At 44.8% G+C, this 17,939-nt stretch overlaps 2 protein-coding genes across 3 annotated transcripts in view; both read left to right on the top strand.

Annotated features, from left to right (window-relative positions):
- Positions 1-1,278: 1,278 nt before the first annotated feature.
- On the top strand, positions 1,279-14,532 carry rnaset2 (ribonuclease T2). Of its 2 annotated transcripts, none has more exons than XM_015953769.3 (10): positions 1,279-1,398; positions 2,581-2,652; positions 2,823-2,877; positions 7,975-8,024; positions 11,765-11,822; positions 11,951-12,015; positions 12,409-12,522; positions 12,616-12,658; positions 12,757-12,831; positions 13,941-14,532. In XM_015953769.3, the coding sequence occupies exons 2-10, from the start codon at positions 2,588-2,590 to the stop codon at positions 14,136-14,138; spliced, it is 723 nt and encodes a 240-aa protein (XP_015809255.1). In that variant the 5' UTR covers positions 1,279-1,398; positions 2,581-2,587; the 3' UTR covers positions 14,139-14,532. The 2 variants fall into 2 exon arrangements, with proteins under 2 accessions (XP_015809255.1, XP_054588630.1); XM_054732655.2 differs by lacking the exon at positions 1,279-1,398 and adding an exon at positions 2,115-2,358.
- A 1,648-nt stretch (positions 14,533-16,180) lies between these two features.
- The window catches only part of LOC139071803 (uncharacterized), a 10,832-nt gene continuing 9,073 nt past the window's right edge, over positions 16,181-17,939 (top strand). Inside the window, exon 1 of the mRNA XM_070554935.1 lies at positions 16,181-17,939. This exon is cut by the window's right edge and continues 1,078 nt beyond it. The gene's annotated coding sequence lies outside the window, so the exon portion shown is untranslated.

Here is a 17,939-nt window from a genome sequence, read left to right as displayed (position 1 = left end):
CTTGAGACGCTGCGCCGTGTGCTGAACTTTGGCCACAGTCTATTAATAAAACTAGCTATGGTTACAACTCGACTATTCCTGACACCATGGAGAGACTGTGAAACACATTTCACATCTGAGACAAAATCATGTGAGGGAACAACATGGGATTACATTTGGCAGAGCGGGGTTTGGAACAGAGGGTGTGAAGTGGGGGGGGTGACGTGAGTGGCAAATGGGTCGGTCTATGGTAAAAGGAGACATTTTAGAATTTGATGCCTCATTGGGATTTTTTTTACAGCTGCATTTTGTGCAAGAAAGTAATTTTTTATTATTGTTTTTGAAATGATGGACTGGTTTGACACACAGCATTTAAAATCTCAAGTATTTAGTTGCTACTCTAGAAAAAAATAATAATTTAGGGTCAAATTTACTCATAAATTTTGTAAACATTTTTGAGTGACCTACCAGTCTTTCTACATGCATGGCAATCATTTAGTGCTATAATTTGTCACATCATCTTGTTTTTCTGTGAGAGAAACATATTTACTGATCTAAAATAATTAATGTTCATTTTTTTGTTTTAAAAACTGTTGGCTTTACGCTAATTTGTCAGTATAACAGTGATAAGATTCCCTCTGCTGGCAATGTGGTAATTTGACTCAGAGAACTTCTTGGTTGTAAACAGGATGTGCAGCACTGCACATACTCGCAATCAGAATGCACACAATTGAACACATTGCGCACCTTCCCTTATGTTTTAATGTTCTCTTTATTGTCTTTAAGTAACCTAAAAGTGTGTCAGTGTAAAGCATTTAAGATTACTTCATTTGCAGATTTTTTTTTAAAATAATCCCAATTACAGCAAATTTTATAAACAAAGAAAAACGTAATGCCCACAGCCTTGGAGTAAAATGTGTAAAAAATGCATTATTTTTTAATTTTTCTTGGATTTTGTGTCAGAAATATAGTCAAATTTAATTTGAGCAATTTTGTTTAGCTTTGTTTTGTTTTTATTTACTAGAAAGTAGATTGTTTGTGAACACACTGGCAGTGCATTAGAATGTTATTATATTTTATACATATTATGCTTATATTTATATTTTTATGGTTATTAAATATTTCTTTAATTATTTATCTATTTATTTTTTGGACCGCTTCTTTCTTTCTAATTATTTCTTAGCAAATTTATGAGAACCAGACATAGACTGTACATACAGAAACCAGATTTAAAAAACATTGGGCTCTTAATCTGAAACAACCGGAAAAGGTGGCTATCTGCACCAAACAGTCCCCATGCGTGATGACGTTTTATGTGTGCGGAGTTTCCTATTGGCTCAGCTGATCGGCAGAGCGGCTTCGGGACATAAACAACAGCTCGTAGAAACAACCATTGCTTCCTGCTCGGCTCAAGTTAAGGTGTGTGCAAAAATATGTAATATTTTTCAAACAAAGCATTTCAGTTGTCATAATTTACATATGTATCACTTACGTTTGTGTAAAGCAAATGTTAATAGGCTAATTTCACAGTTTATGGTAACATTAAGATCGTGTACTTTTAGGGTGGTGCTGTCTTAGTTTTATCTGCTGATGAATCATTTTCTGTGTTGAACTTACCAAACAGTGACGCTGTTTGTTCTTGTTCTGCACAGAACAGAGCATGTCGAACATTTTACCAAGTACATTTTAGCTCTTTTTACATGTTTTAGTGTGTTGGTGTTATTATTGTATTGTATTGTGATTTTTTTTTCGGGTGACAGTGCTGTCTGAAGCAAGTTATGTTGAAAAAGTTTTAATTGCTACTAGATTTGAAGCTTGAGGAAGTAGATATTTGTTTGTTTTTTTCTTTTTTCGTGTTGCTTATTTATTTGCCCAATTTTATTAGCCAATTATTAATACACAAATAAATGCATTGCTATTTGTAATAAATAAATAAATAAATAAGTCAACAAATATAGCATCTATGTTTTTGGACTCTCAGGAACATTCACTATCCAGTACTTGGCACATGTAATTTTAAAACTCTTAATACAGGAGTTGGTGGAGTTTCCCAGCTTCCTGGTCTGGCAATGATCAGTTATAACTGAACCCAAAATCCTAGATATCTTATTTATTTATTTATTGTTAAATTTCAGATAGTTGATGGGACCAGGAGAATTATTCAGGCCAACTCTGCAGCCTCTTCCTGTCAGCCAAGCAGTGGAGTTATTTTGATGAAGGATGGCCATGCATAAACATTGAGCCCTCTGAATGCCCCAGACATATTTATGCGGTGCTGTGTGAGGAAAGTTATATTCCAGAAACCGAATTTGTGTTTGAGAATAAGTGCTTAATTCATCTTTGGAGCCGTTCATCAGTACACCATTGGTACAGCTTCAGGTGATTCACTTTCTGGTTTTACATCATTAACTCTCATTTTAAAAATACCAAAAACATATTCTTCTGGCTAAGAAATGAGAAACTTGACACCTTCATTATAGAATAAGGAGTCCATTGTTGTCTTGTTTTTCATTTTAAGGTATGAATTCCTAATAATTTTAACTTAATTAGGTTTTGAATCTGTCCACGCCATATTTTGTCTAAAGGAGCATCTTGTTTCAGATCAATCATGAACCTTAGCTCTCCTCTCCTGTTCTGCCTGGCAGCAGTCTTCTTCTCTGCCGCTTCGCCTCAGTGAGTACAAAGAACATCACATTTTAGAGTTTCTCTGATTAACATTGCCACCATCTGCTTTATTTTTCTACCAGATGTAATGTTCTCTCACTAAATGATCTCATCCTTTTATTATTTTATAAGAATAACAAGCAAATTGAGAGCTGCTGAGAACTTTCTGTGTATTTCAGCCAAATATGGAACAAGCTGACCCTGACCCACCACTGGCCCACCACCTTCTGTTCTGTAAGTCAAAAATACTTTCCGTTTTTTTCTGAGTGTTATATTGGCCTCCAGGATTGTGTGAGGAAATTATAAGTAATTGGGTGTGTTCTAGTTTTTAGTATATTCCCTGGTTCAAGTATCACCAATTTCAGTCATAAAAGCCCTCATTGAACCGTCACCTTATCGTGGTGGAGGAGTTTGAGTGCCCTAATGATCCTAGGAGCTATGTTGTCTGGGGCACTTAGTGCCCCTGGTAGGGTCTCCCATGACAAATTGGTCTTAGGTGAAGGGTGAGACAAAGAACGGTTCGAAGGATCTTTCATGGCGGTTAAAACGAAGAGTCGGAGTACCCGGCCCGGAGGGTTACCGGGGTCCCACCCTGGAGCCAGGCCTGGGGTTGGGGCCCGTGAGCGAGCGCCTGGTGGCCGGGCTATCGCCCATGGGGCCCGGCCGGGCCCAGCCCGAACCGGATACATGGGCTCGTCCAACTGTGGACCCACCACCCGCAGGAGGAACATGAAGGGTCCGGTGCAATGCGAATCGGGTGGCAGACCAAGGCGGGAGTCTTGGCGGTCCAATCCCCGGACAAGAAAACTAGTTTTTGGGACATGGAACGTCACCTCGCTGGCGGGGAAGGAGCCGGAGCTTGTGGCAGAGGTTGAGCAGTACCGGCTAGATATAGTCGGACTCACCTCGACACATTGCATTGGCTCTGGAACCCGAGACCTGGAGAGGGGTTGGACACTCTACTTTGCTGGAGTTGCTCCGGGTGAGAGGCGGAGGGCTGGGGTTGGCTTTTTGTTAGCCCCGAGACTCTCTGCCTGTGTGTTGGGGTTTACCCCGGGGGACAAGAGGGTAGCTTCCTTGCGCCTTCGGGTCGGGGAACGGGTCCTGACTGTTGTTTGTGCTTATGGGCCAAATATCAGTTCAGAGTACCCACCCTTTTTGGAGTCCCTGGGACGAGTGCTAGATAGTGCTCCATCAGGGGACTCCATTGTCCTGCTGGGGGACTTCAATGCTCACGTGGGCAATGACAGCTTCACCTGGAGGGGTGTGATTGGGAGGAATGGCCCACCTAATCTGAACTCGAGCGGTGTTTTGTTATTGGACTTCTGTGCAAGCCGCAGTTTGGCCATAACGAACACCATGTTCGAACATAAGGATGCCCACCGGTACACTTGGTACCAGGGCAGCCTAGGTCACAGGTCGATGATAGATTTTGTAGTCGTATCATCGGACCTGCGGCCATATGTTTTGGACACCCGAGTGAAGAGAGGGGCGGAGCTGTCAACTGATCACCACCTGGTGGTGAGTTGGATCAGATGGCAAGGGAACATGCCGCGTAGACCTGGCAGACCCAAACGCATAGTGAGGGTCTGCTGGGAACGCCTGGCAGAAGAACCTGTCAAGACGGTCTTCAACTCCCACCTCCGGCAGAGCTTTGACCACGTCCCGAGAGCAGTGGGGGACATTGAGTCCGAGTGGGCCTTGTTCCACTCTGCGATTGTCGAGGCGGCTGTTGCTAGCTGTGGTCGTAAGGTGGCCGGTGCCAGTCGTGGTGGCAACCCCCGTACCCGCTGGTGGACACCAGAGGTTCGGGGAGCCGTCAGGCTGAAGAAGGAGGCCTACAGGGCGTGGCTGGTCTGTGGGGTCTCCGGAGGCAGCAGACAGGTACCGGATAGCCAAGCGGGGTGCAGCAGTGGCAGTTGCCGAGGCAAAATCTCGGGCGTGGGAGGAGTTTGGGGAGGCCATGGAGAAAGACTATCGATCGGCTCCAAAGAGGTTCTGGCAAACTGTCCGGCGCCTCAGGAGAGGAAGGCAGCAACTCGCTCACACTGTTTACAGTGGGGATGGGGAGCTGCTGACGTCAACTGAGGCTATAGTCGGACGGTGGAAGGAATACTTTGAGGAGCTCCTCAATCCCACCAATGCGCATTCCGAGGAGGAACCAGAGCTGGGAGGCCTGGGGATGGACTGTCCGATCTCGGGGGCAGAAGTTGCTGAGGTAGTCAAACAACTACACAGCGGCGGAGCCCCGGGGGCGGATGAGGTTCGTCCTGGGTATCTCAAGGCTATGGATGTTGTAGGGCTGTCATGGTTGACACGTGTCTACAACATTGCGTGGTCATCGGGGGCAGTTCCTAGGGAGTGGCAGACCGGGGTGGTGGTCCCCATCTTTAAGAAGGGTGACCTGAGGGTGTGTTCCAACTATAGGGGGATCACACTCCTCAGCCTCCCTGGAAAGGTCTACGCCAAGGTACTGGAGAGGAGGGTCCGATCGATAGTTGAATCTCAGATAGAGGAGGAGCAATGTGGTTTTCCTCCTGGCCGTGGAACTGTGGACCAGCTCTATACCCTTGCAAGGGTGATGGAGGGGGCATGGGAGTTTGCCCAACCAATCCACATGTGCTTTGTGGATTTGGAGAAGGCTTATGACCGTGTCCCCAGGGGCACCCTGTGGGGGACGCTCCAGGAGTATGGGGTGGGTGGCTTTCTGTTAAGGGCCATTCAGTCCCTTTACCAGAGGAGCGTGAGTTTGGTCCGCATAGCCGGTAGTAAGTCGGACCTGTTCCCAGTGAGGGTTGGACTCCGCCAGGGCTGCCCTTTGTCACCGGTTCTGTTCATCACTTTTATGGACAGAATTTCTAGACGCAGCCGTGGTGTGGAGTGTGTCGAGTTTGGTGGCAGGAGAATCTCGTCTCTGCTTTTTGCGGATGATGTGGTCCTCCTAGCTTCATTCAGCTCTGACCTTCAGCTCTTGCCGGGTAGGTTCGCGGCCGAATGTGAAGTGGCTGGGATGAGGATCAGCACCTCCAAATCTGAGACCATGGTTCTCGACCGGAAAAGGGTGGCTTGCCACCTCCGGGTCGGGGGAGAGGTCCTACCTCAAGTGGAGGAGTTTAAGTATCTCGGGGTCTTGTTCACGAGTGAGGGTAGGTTGGATCGGGAGATCGACAGGCGGATTGGTTCGGCGTCTGCAGTGATGCGGACGCTGAGCCGATCTGTCGTGGGGAAGAGGGAGCTGAGCCAGAAAGCCAGGCTCTCGATTTACCGGTCGATCTACGTCCCAATCCTCACCTATGGTCATGAGCTTTGGGTAATGACCGAAAGAACGAGATCGCGGATACAAGCGGCCGAAATGAGTTTCCTCCATAGGGTGGCCGGGCTCAGCCTTAGAGATAGGGTGAGGAGCTCGGACATTCGGGAGGGACTCGGAGTAGAACCGCTGCTCCTCCGGATCGAAAGGAGCCAGTTGAGGTGGTTTGGGCATCTGGTCAGGATGCCTCCTGGACGCCTCCCCGGGGAGGTGTTTCGGGCATGTCCTGCCGGCAGAAGGCCCCCGGGTCGACCCAGGACACGTTGGAGAGGTTACATCTCCAATCTGGTCCGGGAACGCCTTGGGGTCCTGCCGGAGGAGCTGGTGGACAAGGCCGGGGAGAGGACGGCCTGGAGCTCCCTAATTGGGATGCTGTCCCCGCGACCCGGACCCGGATAAGCGGAGGAAGACGAAGACGAAAACCCTCATTTGCATATGATTATGGAATGTCTTCTGTGGTAGGTGTTTTGCCCGCTCTTTAGTACCACCTATACCGTGGTCTGCATTTGATTAATTAGCCTGAAAGTATGCGTCAGAGCTGCCTAGCAAGGCACAATGGGTTTATGCAGAATGTGGGTTTCAATTTTTCCTGTGACTCACCTGACATTAAAATACAAGAAGTGATTTTATATGAGAATGAGAATTTGGTTTAGAACCTCTTCAACATGAGAGAACATCCATCAAGTCATGCCGTGGTTTTATGGTTCTATATGAGCATTATCAAAATAAAAAGTGGTTTCATGTGATTTTCTGAGAAAAAAACAACTAAATCAGTGCATTTCTTAAACACCATATGATGTCAGGTCACAAGACTCGGTCTGTTAGCACTGTCAGTCTGTTGAGGCAGCATTCTAGCCACATTTAGCGAAAGCAGCAGATCTTGTATTTCTGTTTTTTTTTTTGTTCTTCTTTTCTGCTTGCCATGCATTCTTGTGAAATGGTTTGATGACCAATCAGAGGTTTGATACGTTAGCAAAAGAAACAGGATTTTAACAATTTAAGATGTTTTTTGTAGTCCAGTCGACCCTCACAGATGTGAATGTGGTTGTATCATATGTATTACAACACAAAACCCTTCAACGTTTTATCCTAACAAAAAAAAAAAATCTGTTAACGTTTAAATATATGGAATTTTGAATAAAAAGCTATATTTTTAGAAAATAATTACCACCACCGGGCATTTGGAGGTGTGTAGAATCAAGGTACAGTTTTTCCTTTAAACGCTATACCTAAAATAAAGAAAAAAATAATTTTAACAGGCACGACACTGGGTTTATGTTTACATCTACCAGGCAATAAAGAGGGCACCATTGCAGTAAAAAAATTCGCTCGGCACAGTGAGGCTGAGACTGTGCAAAATGGCGGACTCGACATGTCTAAGCCCAGAAGATGTTCTAACGTTGAACTTATTATTAGAAACTAGTCCTTACCCTGTATGATTTGTCATTGGACATGGTGCCGGCTGGCTGGTCGCTTCGTGTATCGGCAGCAAACAAACACCTCAACGGCTGTAAAATGAGCTCTGTTGTTGCAAGTACAACATCTACACACTAGATGTCGCTATGGTGTTTGTGTTCCATATTCAGCCTTTAAACTGAGATGATAACTACTAAGCACATATTTTACCACATGAGTATTTATCAGGTTGATTTAATAAAGTGTAATGGAGTGTATAAAGGGTGCCTGAAAACCCACTGAGTAAAACATTTCCTAGTTAATGGTGGATTGTAGCAACAATTGGAAACAGAATTCATTTTGTGAAGCTCAGTTCACTAAACAAGATCAGCAGAATGAGTAAGAGCTCCAAACCGACTGACATCATCGATCTTTTATTATATTATTATTAAAGAAATGCATTTTAATTGATTCCATTAAATTTTTTTATTACCAAAAACTGACTTATGTGCAAAACATACAGAGAATTGAAATGTTTTGTCTTTGCATCTCAGAGAAAGTAAAAGTGAAAACAAAATACATAATGATGTGTTTGATGGTTTGTATATTTTTTCGTCACATTTCAGATGGAGCACTGCCATGCCAAAATTAGCTACTGGACACTGCATGGACTCTGGTAAGCTTGAAATAAGGATTTAATTCTGGTGGCCCAGGGGCCATTTGTTAGCCTGGCCTGACTCGTCCTCTGTCTGTTCTACACTGACGACAAGTCTGGACACTCAGAGGCAGAGAGCACCATGAGGGGCGGGACTAGCCAGCTCAGAAATAACCAATCAGAAAAGGGGCAGAAATGACGACTGTACGCGCTACATTGTTGTTCTTTTTTAGCTGTAGTCCAAGATGGCGTCTGGCAACGGTGCAAACATCTTTCTTTAGAAGAAATGCTTTTAGCGCTTCTACTTGTTGTGGTTTTAAAGACATGTCCAAGTCATTTAGACCAGAGGAAAGAGCCACAGTGAGCCGTTGTTTATGAGAAACCGTGCGTTGCGGTGTGTGACATATGCTGCTCAGCGCTGATGGGCTTGGTTAGACTTTTCAGGGGGTGGCGTTATTTGAATGAGCGCATTACCAGGCCCTTTTCTTCCCATAAGGAAGCATTAGCATGGCTGGCCAGGCTAGCAATTTGTGACCCTCAGAAGAATTTTGGGTGGCCCCCAGTTTCATTTCTAGAATGACGGATATAGGTCAACACATTTTTAACATTTTATATTCCAATTTTTACTAATTTTACTAATGCTTTGAGCAATACAAAATAAAAAGGAATCCCCATTATGTAATCTGTGCTTTTTTTATTTGACTGTATGGGTGCAGAAAACCTGTGTTAAACAAATAAAATGGTGACTCTGTAGAATAAAGGATAAAACCTATGACAGCATCTCTTGAGTGTTGCATTATTTAAAATGACTTTTGTTTATACACCGCCCGGCCCAAAAAAAGTCGCCACCTGGATTTAACTAAACAAATAGGTGCGGGCCTCCTATTGGATAATTAGTGCATGGGGGATTATTTTTCAGCTGGCAACAAGTTATTTAACCCCAACTGGTACAATGTGTTGCTTCTCATTTCTTTATGCGTTATTAAAAACTGGTCTGATGAGTCCAGATGGACTCTGTTCGAGAGTGATTGTGCGTCAGGGTAAGAAGAGAGGCAGATGAAGTGATGCACCCATCATGCCTAGTGCCTACTGTACAAGACTGTGGGGGCAGTGTTATGATCTGGGGTTGCTGCAGGTGGTCAGGTCTAGGTTCAGCAACAGGATGTGCTCCAAGAAGGTCTGCTGTCTTCGTCTTCGTCCGCTTATCCGGGTCCGGGTCGCGGGGGCAGCATACCAGTTAGGGAGCTCCAGGCCGTCCTCTCCACGGCCTTGTCCACCAGCTCCTCCGGCAGGACCCCAAGGCGTTCCCGGACCAGATTGGAGATGTAACCTCTCCAACATGTCCTGGGTCGACCCGGGGGCCTTCTGCCGGCAGGACATGCCCGAAACACCTCCCCCGGGGAGGCGTCCAGGAGGCATCCTGACCAGATGCCCAAACCACCTCAACTGGCTCCTTTCGATCCGGAGGAGCAGCGGTTCTACTCCGAGTCCCTCCCGAATGTCCGAGCTCCTCACCCTATCTCTAAGGCTGAGCCCGGCCACCCTACGGAGGAAACTCATTTCGACCGCTTGTATCCGCGATCTCGTTCTTTCGGTCATTACCCAAAGCTCATGACCATAGGTGAGGATTGGGACGTAGATCGACCGGTAAATCGAGAGCCTGGCTTTCTGGCTCATCTCCCTCTTCCCCACGACAGATCGGCTCAGTGTCCGCATCACTGCAGACGCCGAACCAATCCGCCTGTCGATCTCCCGATCCCTCCTACCCTCACTCGTGAACAAGACCCCGAGATACTTAAACTCCTCCACTTGAGGTAGGACCTCTCCCCCGACCCGGAGGTGGCAAGCCAACCTTTTCCGGTCGAGAACCATGGTCTCAGATTTGGAGGTGCTGATCCTCATCCCAGCCGCTTCACATTCGGCCGCGAACCTACCCAGCAAGAGCTGAAGGTCAGAGCTGGATGAAGCTAGGAGGACCACATCATCCGCAAAAAGCAGAGACGAGATTCTCCTGCCACCAAACTCGACACACTCCACACCATGGCTGCGTCTAGAAATTCTGTCCATAAAAGTGATGAACAGAACCGGTGACAAAGGGCAGCCCTGGCGGAGTCCAACCCTCACTGGGAACAGGTCCGACTTACTACCGGCTATGCAGACCAAACTCACGCTCCTCTGGTAAAGGGACTGAATGGCTCTTAACAGAAAGCCACCCACCCCATACTCCTGGAGCGTCCCCCACAGGGTGCCCCTGGGGACACGGTCATAAGCCTTCTCCAAATCCACAAAGCACATGTGGATTGGTTGGGCAAACTCCCATGCCCCCTCCATCACCCTTGCAAGGGTATAGAGCTGGTCCACAGTTCCACGGCCAGGACGAAAACCACATTGCTCCTCCTCTATCTGAGATTCAACTTTCGATCGGACCCTCCTCTCCAGTACCTTGGGGTAGACCTTTCCAGGGAGGCTGAGGAGTGTGATCCCCCTATAGTTGGAACACACCCTCAGGTCACCCTTCTTAAAGATGGGGACCACCACCCCGGTCTGCCACTCCCTAGGAACTGCCCCCGATGACCACGCAATGTTGTAGAGACGTGTCAACCATGACAGCCCTACAACATCCATAGCCTTGAGATACCCAGGACGAACCTCATCCGCCCCCGGGGCTCCGCCGCTGTGTAGTTGTTTGACTACCTCAGCAACTTCTGCCCCCGAGATCGGACAGTCCATCCCCAGGCCTCCCAGCTCTGGTTCCTCCTCGGAATGCGCATTGGTGGGATTGAGGAGCTCCTCAAAGTATTCCTTCCACCGTCCGACTATAGCCTCAGTTGACGTCAGCAGCTCCCCATCCCCACTGTAAACAGTGTGAGCGAGTTGCTGCCTTCCTCTCCTGAGGCGCCGGACAGTTTGCCAGAACCTCTTTGGAGCCGATCGATAGTCTTTCTCCATGGCCTCACCAAACTCCTCCCACGCCCGAGATTTTGCCTCGGCAACTGCCACTGCTGCACCCCGCTTGGCTATCCGGTACCTGTCTGCTGCCTCCGGAGACCCACAGACCAGCCACGCCCTGTAGGCCTCCTTCTTCAGCCTGACGGCTCCCCGAACCTCTGGTGTCCACCAGCGGGTACGGGGGTTGCCACCACGACTGGCACCGGCCACCTTACGACCACAGCTAGCAACAGCCGCCTCGACAATCGCAGAGTGGAACAAGGCCCACTCGGACTCGATGTCCCCCACTGCTCTCGGGACGTGGTCAAAGCTCTGCCGGAGGTGGGAGTTGAAGACCGTCTTGACAGGTTCTTCTGCCAGGCGTTCCCAGCAGACCCTCACTATGCGTTTGGGTCTGCCAGGTCTACGCGGCATGTTCCCTTGCCATCTGATCCAACTCACCACCAGGTGGTGATCAGTTGACAGCTCCGCCCCTCTCTTCACTCGGGTGTCCAAAAACATACGGCCGCAGGTCTGCTGACTACCTGAATATACTGAATGACCAGGTCATTCTTTCCTGAGGACGGGCATATTCCAAGATGACAATGCCAGGATTCATCAGGCTCAAACTGTGAAAGAGTGGTTCAGGTAGCATGAGACATCATTTTCACACATGGGTTGGCCACCACAGAGTCCAGACCTTAACCCCGTTGAGAATCTTTGAGATGCGCTGGAGAAGGCTTTGTGCAGCGGTCAGACTCTACCATCAGGTGACGACTTTTTGTTTTGGCTGGGCAGTAAATACGAGTATATCCTTGTGTGTTGTGTTTCAGGCCAGATAATGGAAATGAATGTAATTCATCCTGGCATTTCAACTCCTCCCAAATAGAGGTAGGTCCCTGTTAAACATACAAACCCACTTGCATGCTAACATGAACTTATTTATCATTTTAAACACAAATAAGACAATGCAGCAACTCCTAAATTGTAAAACAAATCCGTTTGTTTTGTGTTTCCAGGATCTGCTACCAGATATGGAGAAGAGTTGGCCTGACTTGATCAAGCCTTCATCCTCTAGCTTCTGGTATGTCTGATCTGTCGAGCTTAATTCATTCTTTTTTTCACTCGTTTATTGGAGATTAAAGCATAATCTAGCTTCACAAACTGTTCTATGCTATTATTCTATTAGTATGTTACGACTGCAGTGTTACATCTCAGCTTTCCTGTTATTAATTCATCTTTACAATCCGTGTTTTAATTATTTGTGAGATGTAATCTGCTAGGATTAACTGAATTTCTCAGATTATTTTAAAGAGGAGTGTGATCACATGTAGATTTTAGGTGCTAATAATAAATCTTCAAAATCACTTCGTCTCAGAATAAGCTCACAGTTATTGATGTTTTGACAGATTTAGAACTATTTAGTTGTATTGCTTTTTCCTTGTGGTGTTTTTTTTTTTTTTTTTTTTGTTAACAGGAAGTACGAGTGGCAGAAACATGGCACTTGTGCAGCCGAGGCAGAGTCACTCAACAGTCAGCATAAATATTTCAGTAAGGCTCTGGAGTTATATCATAAACTGGATTTGAGCAGGTAGAGCTCCATTTGGGCACACACTCACTTTTTTCACACGGTGTGGGATTTATGACTCAGCAACGAGGTTTAAACTGCTTTTTTTTACTGCAGCGCCCTGAACAAGTTCAACATCATCCCCTCCGACTACTACAAAGTACGTTTATTTTTTAATTTTTTTATTAAAGACTGAGTTTCAAAGTTAGACTGAAAGTTTCCTCTTCTAAAAAAACTCTTATTTGTGTTTCTTGTCAGTTCTCACAAATCGAAGGAGCGATACAGAGTTTCTACGGCGTCACACCGAAGATCCAGTGTGCCCATTCCTCAAAGGTACAATTTCATCTCCTCTTTTTAGGGATGCATGATAAATGGGTATCAATATCTGCATCGGGCGATGTTGGTCTTTTTTTTTTAACATATTGGTGTCGGTCTGATAAGTAAAACTGGGTCGATATTAACAACCAATATTTTTTTTCCATGTTGATCCTGTTTGTGTAACTGTGTCAGAGGGTGATGATGATGCGGGGGTGATGATGTGTAATTGTTTATTGTCACCGTGATGGTATTCAGGCCTTGTAATTAATTAAGCTTAATTATTCACATTTTAATCATTCAGGAAAATGTGCCCTCAAAGGAATTGTTTAAATTAAAAATAATGAGGCAGAGCATCAAATATTAGCAGTGAAAACACCGAGCATCTTTCCAGCTGCAGCCAGGTGCCTCTCCTTTGTTTGACTACTTTCATAAACTACTGCTAAGAGCAAAGCACCATTCGGTCGGGTGCTTTTAGCGCTGCACGAATGTTACATACATGTTAAAAATATAGCTTACCTCGATTTTTGTAAAGTTTCCGGTGCCACCGAGCAGCAGCAGAGATCAGAGACAATCTCTGAAACATGTCAGCGACACAGACTCCATAGATGTCAGGAAGTGTTTTATTTTTTTAAAAGTTAAGAGAAGAGGCTGACGTGTTTTCCAAATACTGCATCAGTCCAAGCAAGGCAATTTCTTTCCATTTAGATTCTGTTTTAGTAGGCTTTAACAGAGCACTGTGCACTGTTGTGTGCATCAGTGGTATTTGGTTTATGAGGAAGTCATGCAATGACAAAGGTTCCACCTTACTTGAATTGCAAGCTGTGATGAAATGCATGAATTTTTTAACACGTCATTTAAAAAAAAAATTAATCATAATTAACACGTTAAAGTCCCATCCCTTATAAACAAATAAATTATTATATATAATTGTTATCGGCAAGTGTCGGTTATCAGCCATAACAGCGATAGTAATTTCGGATATCAGTATCGGCCCAAAATTTCACATCGATGCCTCCCTACTTCTTTTAGTGAATAAAATCTCATTTTACTTTCCAAATGATGTTTTGTGTTTCATTGAAACAATTTGAAGTTTAATTCTTGTCTTTTTTTTTTTTTGTTGACAGAATACTCAAGTCCAGAATTTGGGACAGATTGAGATCTGTTTCGACTCTGAATTCACTCTGCTGGACTGTGAAAAAAACCCAAACAAGGAAAAGTTTCCTGAAGAAGTTTGGAACAACCTCTTAGTCAAAACCACCTCTGGATTCAAAGTGTGTGACCATGACATACCAGTATACTACCCACCTCTTTCTTTAAAGTGAACATGCACACAAACAAGTGCTAAAACACACTGAAAACCTTCTTTTTCACAAAATATTTTTAATCATTTTAGATTAAAAAGCTAGTGTACTATAGCACACACGCACATGATTTGTCACTAATAAAATTTTGCACACAGAGATGATTTCTCACTTGTACATAAAATGTATGGAGGATGCCTCGGCACACCAGTATGCCTTATGGGAGCTTTTATCAAGTTTGTGTACGTTCACAATGCACACGGCTTATATAAGAAATGTACATTTTTAATAATTTTTGTGTAGGTTACGTCAGAATTTTTTACTGTTTCTTTGGAATATTATAAATCTGTAATGAAACAAGGAAATGAATAGGAAAATTGATGCTATTAAAATTAAAGGAAATATAAAAAAGGAAGTTGTCAAAAATTCAATCAATTTTTACTTACTCGTATTTTCCTAAAATCGTTGGTTCTCACAAAGCATTTGATTTTTATTTAGCCTCATTTTCTTCCTCTCATCATATTGTGTCCTTTTTGTATTTCCTGTTCATTTGACTTTGAACCAGTTTGCTCTACGGATGAGTAACCAGCTTCTTAATCAGTTGCGTTTTTTATTCAAGAACACCATTTAAACTCCTCATAACCTTCAAGCACAGTGAGTCTAATTTATTTTTCTCTTCACAAATTATTTTAGGGATTAATTCTGACTCGCTAATAAATGAGTGATAATATAGGGGTCACACAACTCACCGTCAAATCCATTTAATCACATTTTTAGGGAGCAGAAGACTGCTGTAGCTGAAATCTAAATGGCTCAGACCAAAAGCCTAAAGGACAAACATAGAGGGAATTAAAGGCATACTTTGCAACTCTTTCATATTTTTAAATACTTTTCTTGAGCCAGTATGTACTAAAATGACCCTTTACGGTAATAATTAAATATCACTCAGCCCCAACCACCCCCTTTGGCCAGGATACCACACTTGCAACTTCAGAGTGCCAGTCCGATCCCAGTTGGACTTAGGGAAGTAGAGCTGGCATGCCAGCGCTGGTTTCTGCTCCCAGCACATTTCATGCATCGTGAACACAGCTGATTTTTTTAATTTAGTAATTTATCACTCCTTTAGACACTAATGAGAGACTAGTCCTTCAGCACATTAAGGATAACTTCCCCCCAGAATTCGACCCCCACCAGTTTGCATACCGTGCAAACAGATTCACAGAAGACGCCATCGCCACAGCCCTCCACGCTGTGCTGAGTCACCTAGAGCAGCGCCAGAGCTATGTCCGAATGCTCTTTGTGGACTACAGCTCAGCCTTTAATACAATCATCCCGGACATCCTCATCAACAAACTGGTCTCTCTTGGCCTCCCTTCTCTTACATGTGCCTGGATAAAGGATTTCCTCACAAACCGGCCCCAGACTGTGAGACTCGGCCCTCATCTCTCCTCCACTCGCACACTGAGCACCGGCTCCCCACAGGGCTGTGTGCTGAGCCCCCTTCTGTATTCTCTGTACACCCACGACTGCAGTCCGACCCACAATAACACTCATCATCAAGTTTGCTGATGACACCACGGTAGTCAGACTCATTTCGAAGGGAGACGAGGCAGAGTACAGAGAGGAAGTCCTGAAGTTGGCAGCATGGTGTTCAGAAAACAACCTGTCCCTGAACACCAAGAAAACCAAAGAGCTTATTGTCTACTTCAGGAGACACAGCACCGACTTGGCCCCCCTCTACATCAATGGGGAGTGTGTGGAGAGGGTCCACACTTTCCGGTTCCTTGGTGTCCTCATCTCTGCTGACATCTCCTGGGCGGGAAACATCTCAGCGGTCATCAAGAAGGCCCAACAGCGGCTGCACTTCCTGAGAGTCCTCAGGAAGTACAAGTTGAACTCCAACCTGCTGCTGACCTTCTACCGCTCGTCCATTGAGAGCCTGCTAACCTACTGCATCAAGGTATGGTACGGCAGCTGCACCAAGGTGGATAGAGTGAGGCTTCAGAGTGTGGTAAAGACAGCACAGAAGATCATCGGCTGTCCTCTCCCCTCCATGATGGACATTTAGTCCTCCCGCTGCCTCAGTAGGGCAGCAAACATCATCAAGGATAGCTCGCACCCTGGCTTCAACATGTTCAGGCTGCTTCCCTCAGGGAAGTGCTACAAGTGCATTAATACAAAAGCCCACAGACTCAAAAACCGTTTCTTCCCCAAAGTGATAACCACCCTGAACTCACACATGCACCGATAACACAGCCCCCCACTTCCCACTTCCTCTATTGACCACCACTATTTATACCAATTCTATGTGCAATAATTGTATATACATAACACTAATACTGTCCATATGTATATAGCGCTGCAGAACTGTACCCCCCCCCCCCCCCCAGCATGTTTTTTTTACACTGAGTAGGAGATGCTCTGTATCTCACTTTACATTTGTGTAGTGACAATAAAGGCATTCTATTCTATTCTATTCTAATGAAGGCTGTGGAGACATATCAGCTGTTAGTTAAAGGTGTTAAAACAACACATTCTCACTCCCAGCGCATCAAAAACAAACGCTTGGTCAGCCACTATGGAGTCAATTTTATGCCAATAAGGTCTCGCGAGAGCACACACAATCACAAGAGGATCATTAAACGTCCGTGAGAGGATAAGTTCCCATCCACTAGTGATAAAAAAGTCCTCTGCGCGTGTTTTAAACTATCTGCGAGCACGAAAAAGCACCTTGCGCGTGTTTAGAAAGACCCGAAGAGCAGATTGTATCCAGTCAAGCACAGACAATTGTTCCTGTCGCACATAAGTGTGTGTACTACGCACGTGGAACTGTTAATACATGCTCTCGCAGCCTGCTCGGCTCTCGAGTAGAAATTCCGCTCTATCATACAAGTTTCACTTTTGACAGTTTGGGGGGCGGGTTCCAAGGAGACACCTTCCCCAACGTGATTGGTCACTTTCAGACAGATCTTTACCACATTTTCCCACAGTACTTGTTTACATGTAGAAAACGTCTTTGATCCAACTGAAGCAGAGTTCCTGTGATGGCTGCGGCTACTGAAAATATTCACACAAGAAATGCTCATAAATAGCCTTCTTCAGTGATACAGTTGATATTTATTACATATTATTATAACTTTATTGGCGGATTTCTTTAAACATTGTGGGTTGTGAGCTTTACGGTTTTGCGCATTAGTTGTAACCGAAAATAAACTGAGTTTGCAGACCTTTGTTAACTAATGTGTTTTTTGTTAGACACAATGTTTTTATGAAGAAAACTGGTAAGTTTGCAAAGACAAATCTGTTGAATTTTCTGGCGCTACAACCCTTTCTAAAGATATAGTTAAGATATTTATGCTAACTTTAGCATGTTTCAGCTAGTCGCTTGTGCCACATTCAGCTAACTTTGCAGAGCGTACTACAGATATTTGTAAAGTACATTTTATTTTAAGCAGCAGGCCCTTAATAACTATTCACCTTTTTGGCATGGAAAGTAACGGCTGCACATGTCGTGCTTTTTATATAAGTAACATGCACAACATGTTACTAGCTTTTTCTGCCAAGGAGTAAGTTTGAAGTTAGTGCCACCACAAACCTGTGTTAGCTATCTTTGGTTGAACTTTTGAAATCTGGGTCATGTCAATCATTGAATGTAAAATTTAATCCAAACTAGGGCCCGACCGATATGCTTTTTTTGGGACCGTTACCAATATAAAACTTTTAACAAAGGCCGATAGCCGATATAATGGCTGATAAATCTCCCTCACAAAAAAAAAAGAAATACAAATTTTCTTAAGCTTAAACCCTTCATTCTCTGCCTTT

This window comes from Nothobranchius furzeri, chromosome 9 (genome assembly GCF_043380555.1).
Source record: "Nothobranchius furzeri strain GRZ-AD chromosome 9, NfurGRZ-RIMD1, whole genome shotgun sequence".
Taxonomy (NCBI): domain Eukaryota; kingdom Metazoa; phylum Chordata; class Actinopteri; order Cyprinodontiformes; family Nothobranchiidae; genus Nothobranchius; species Nothobranchius furzeri.
This window is presented reverse-complemented; position numbering and strand designations above follow the sequence as displayed.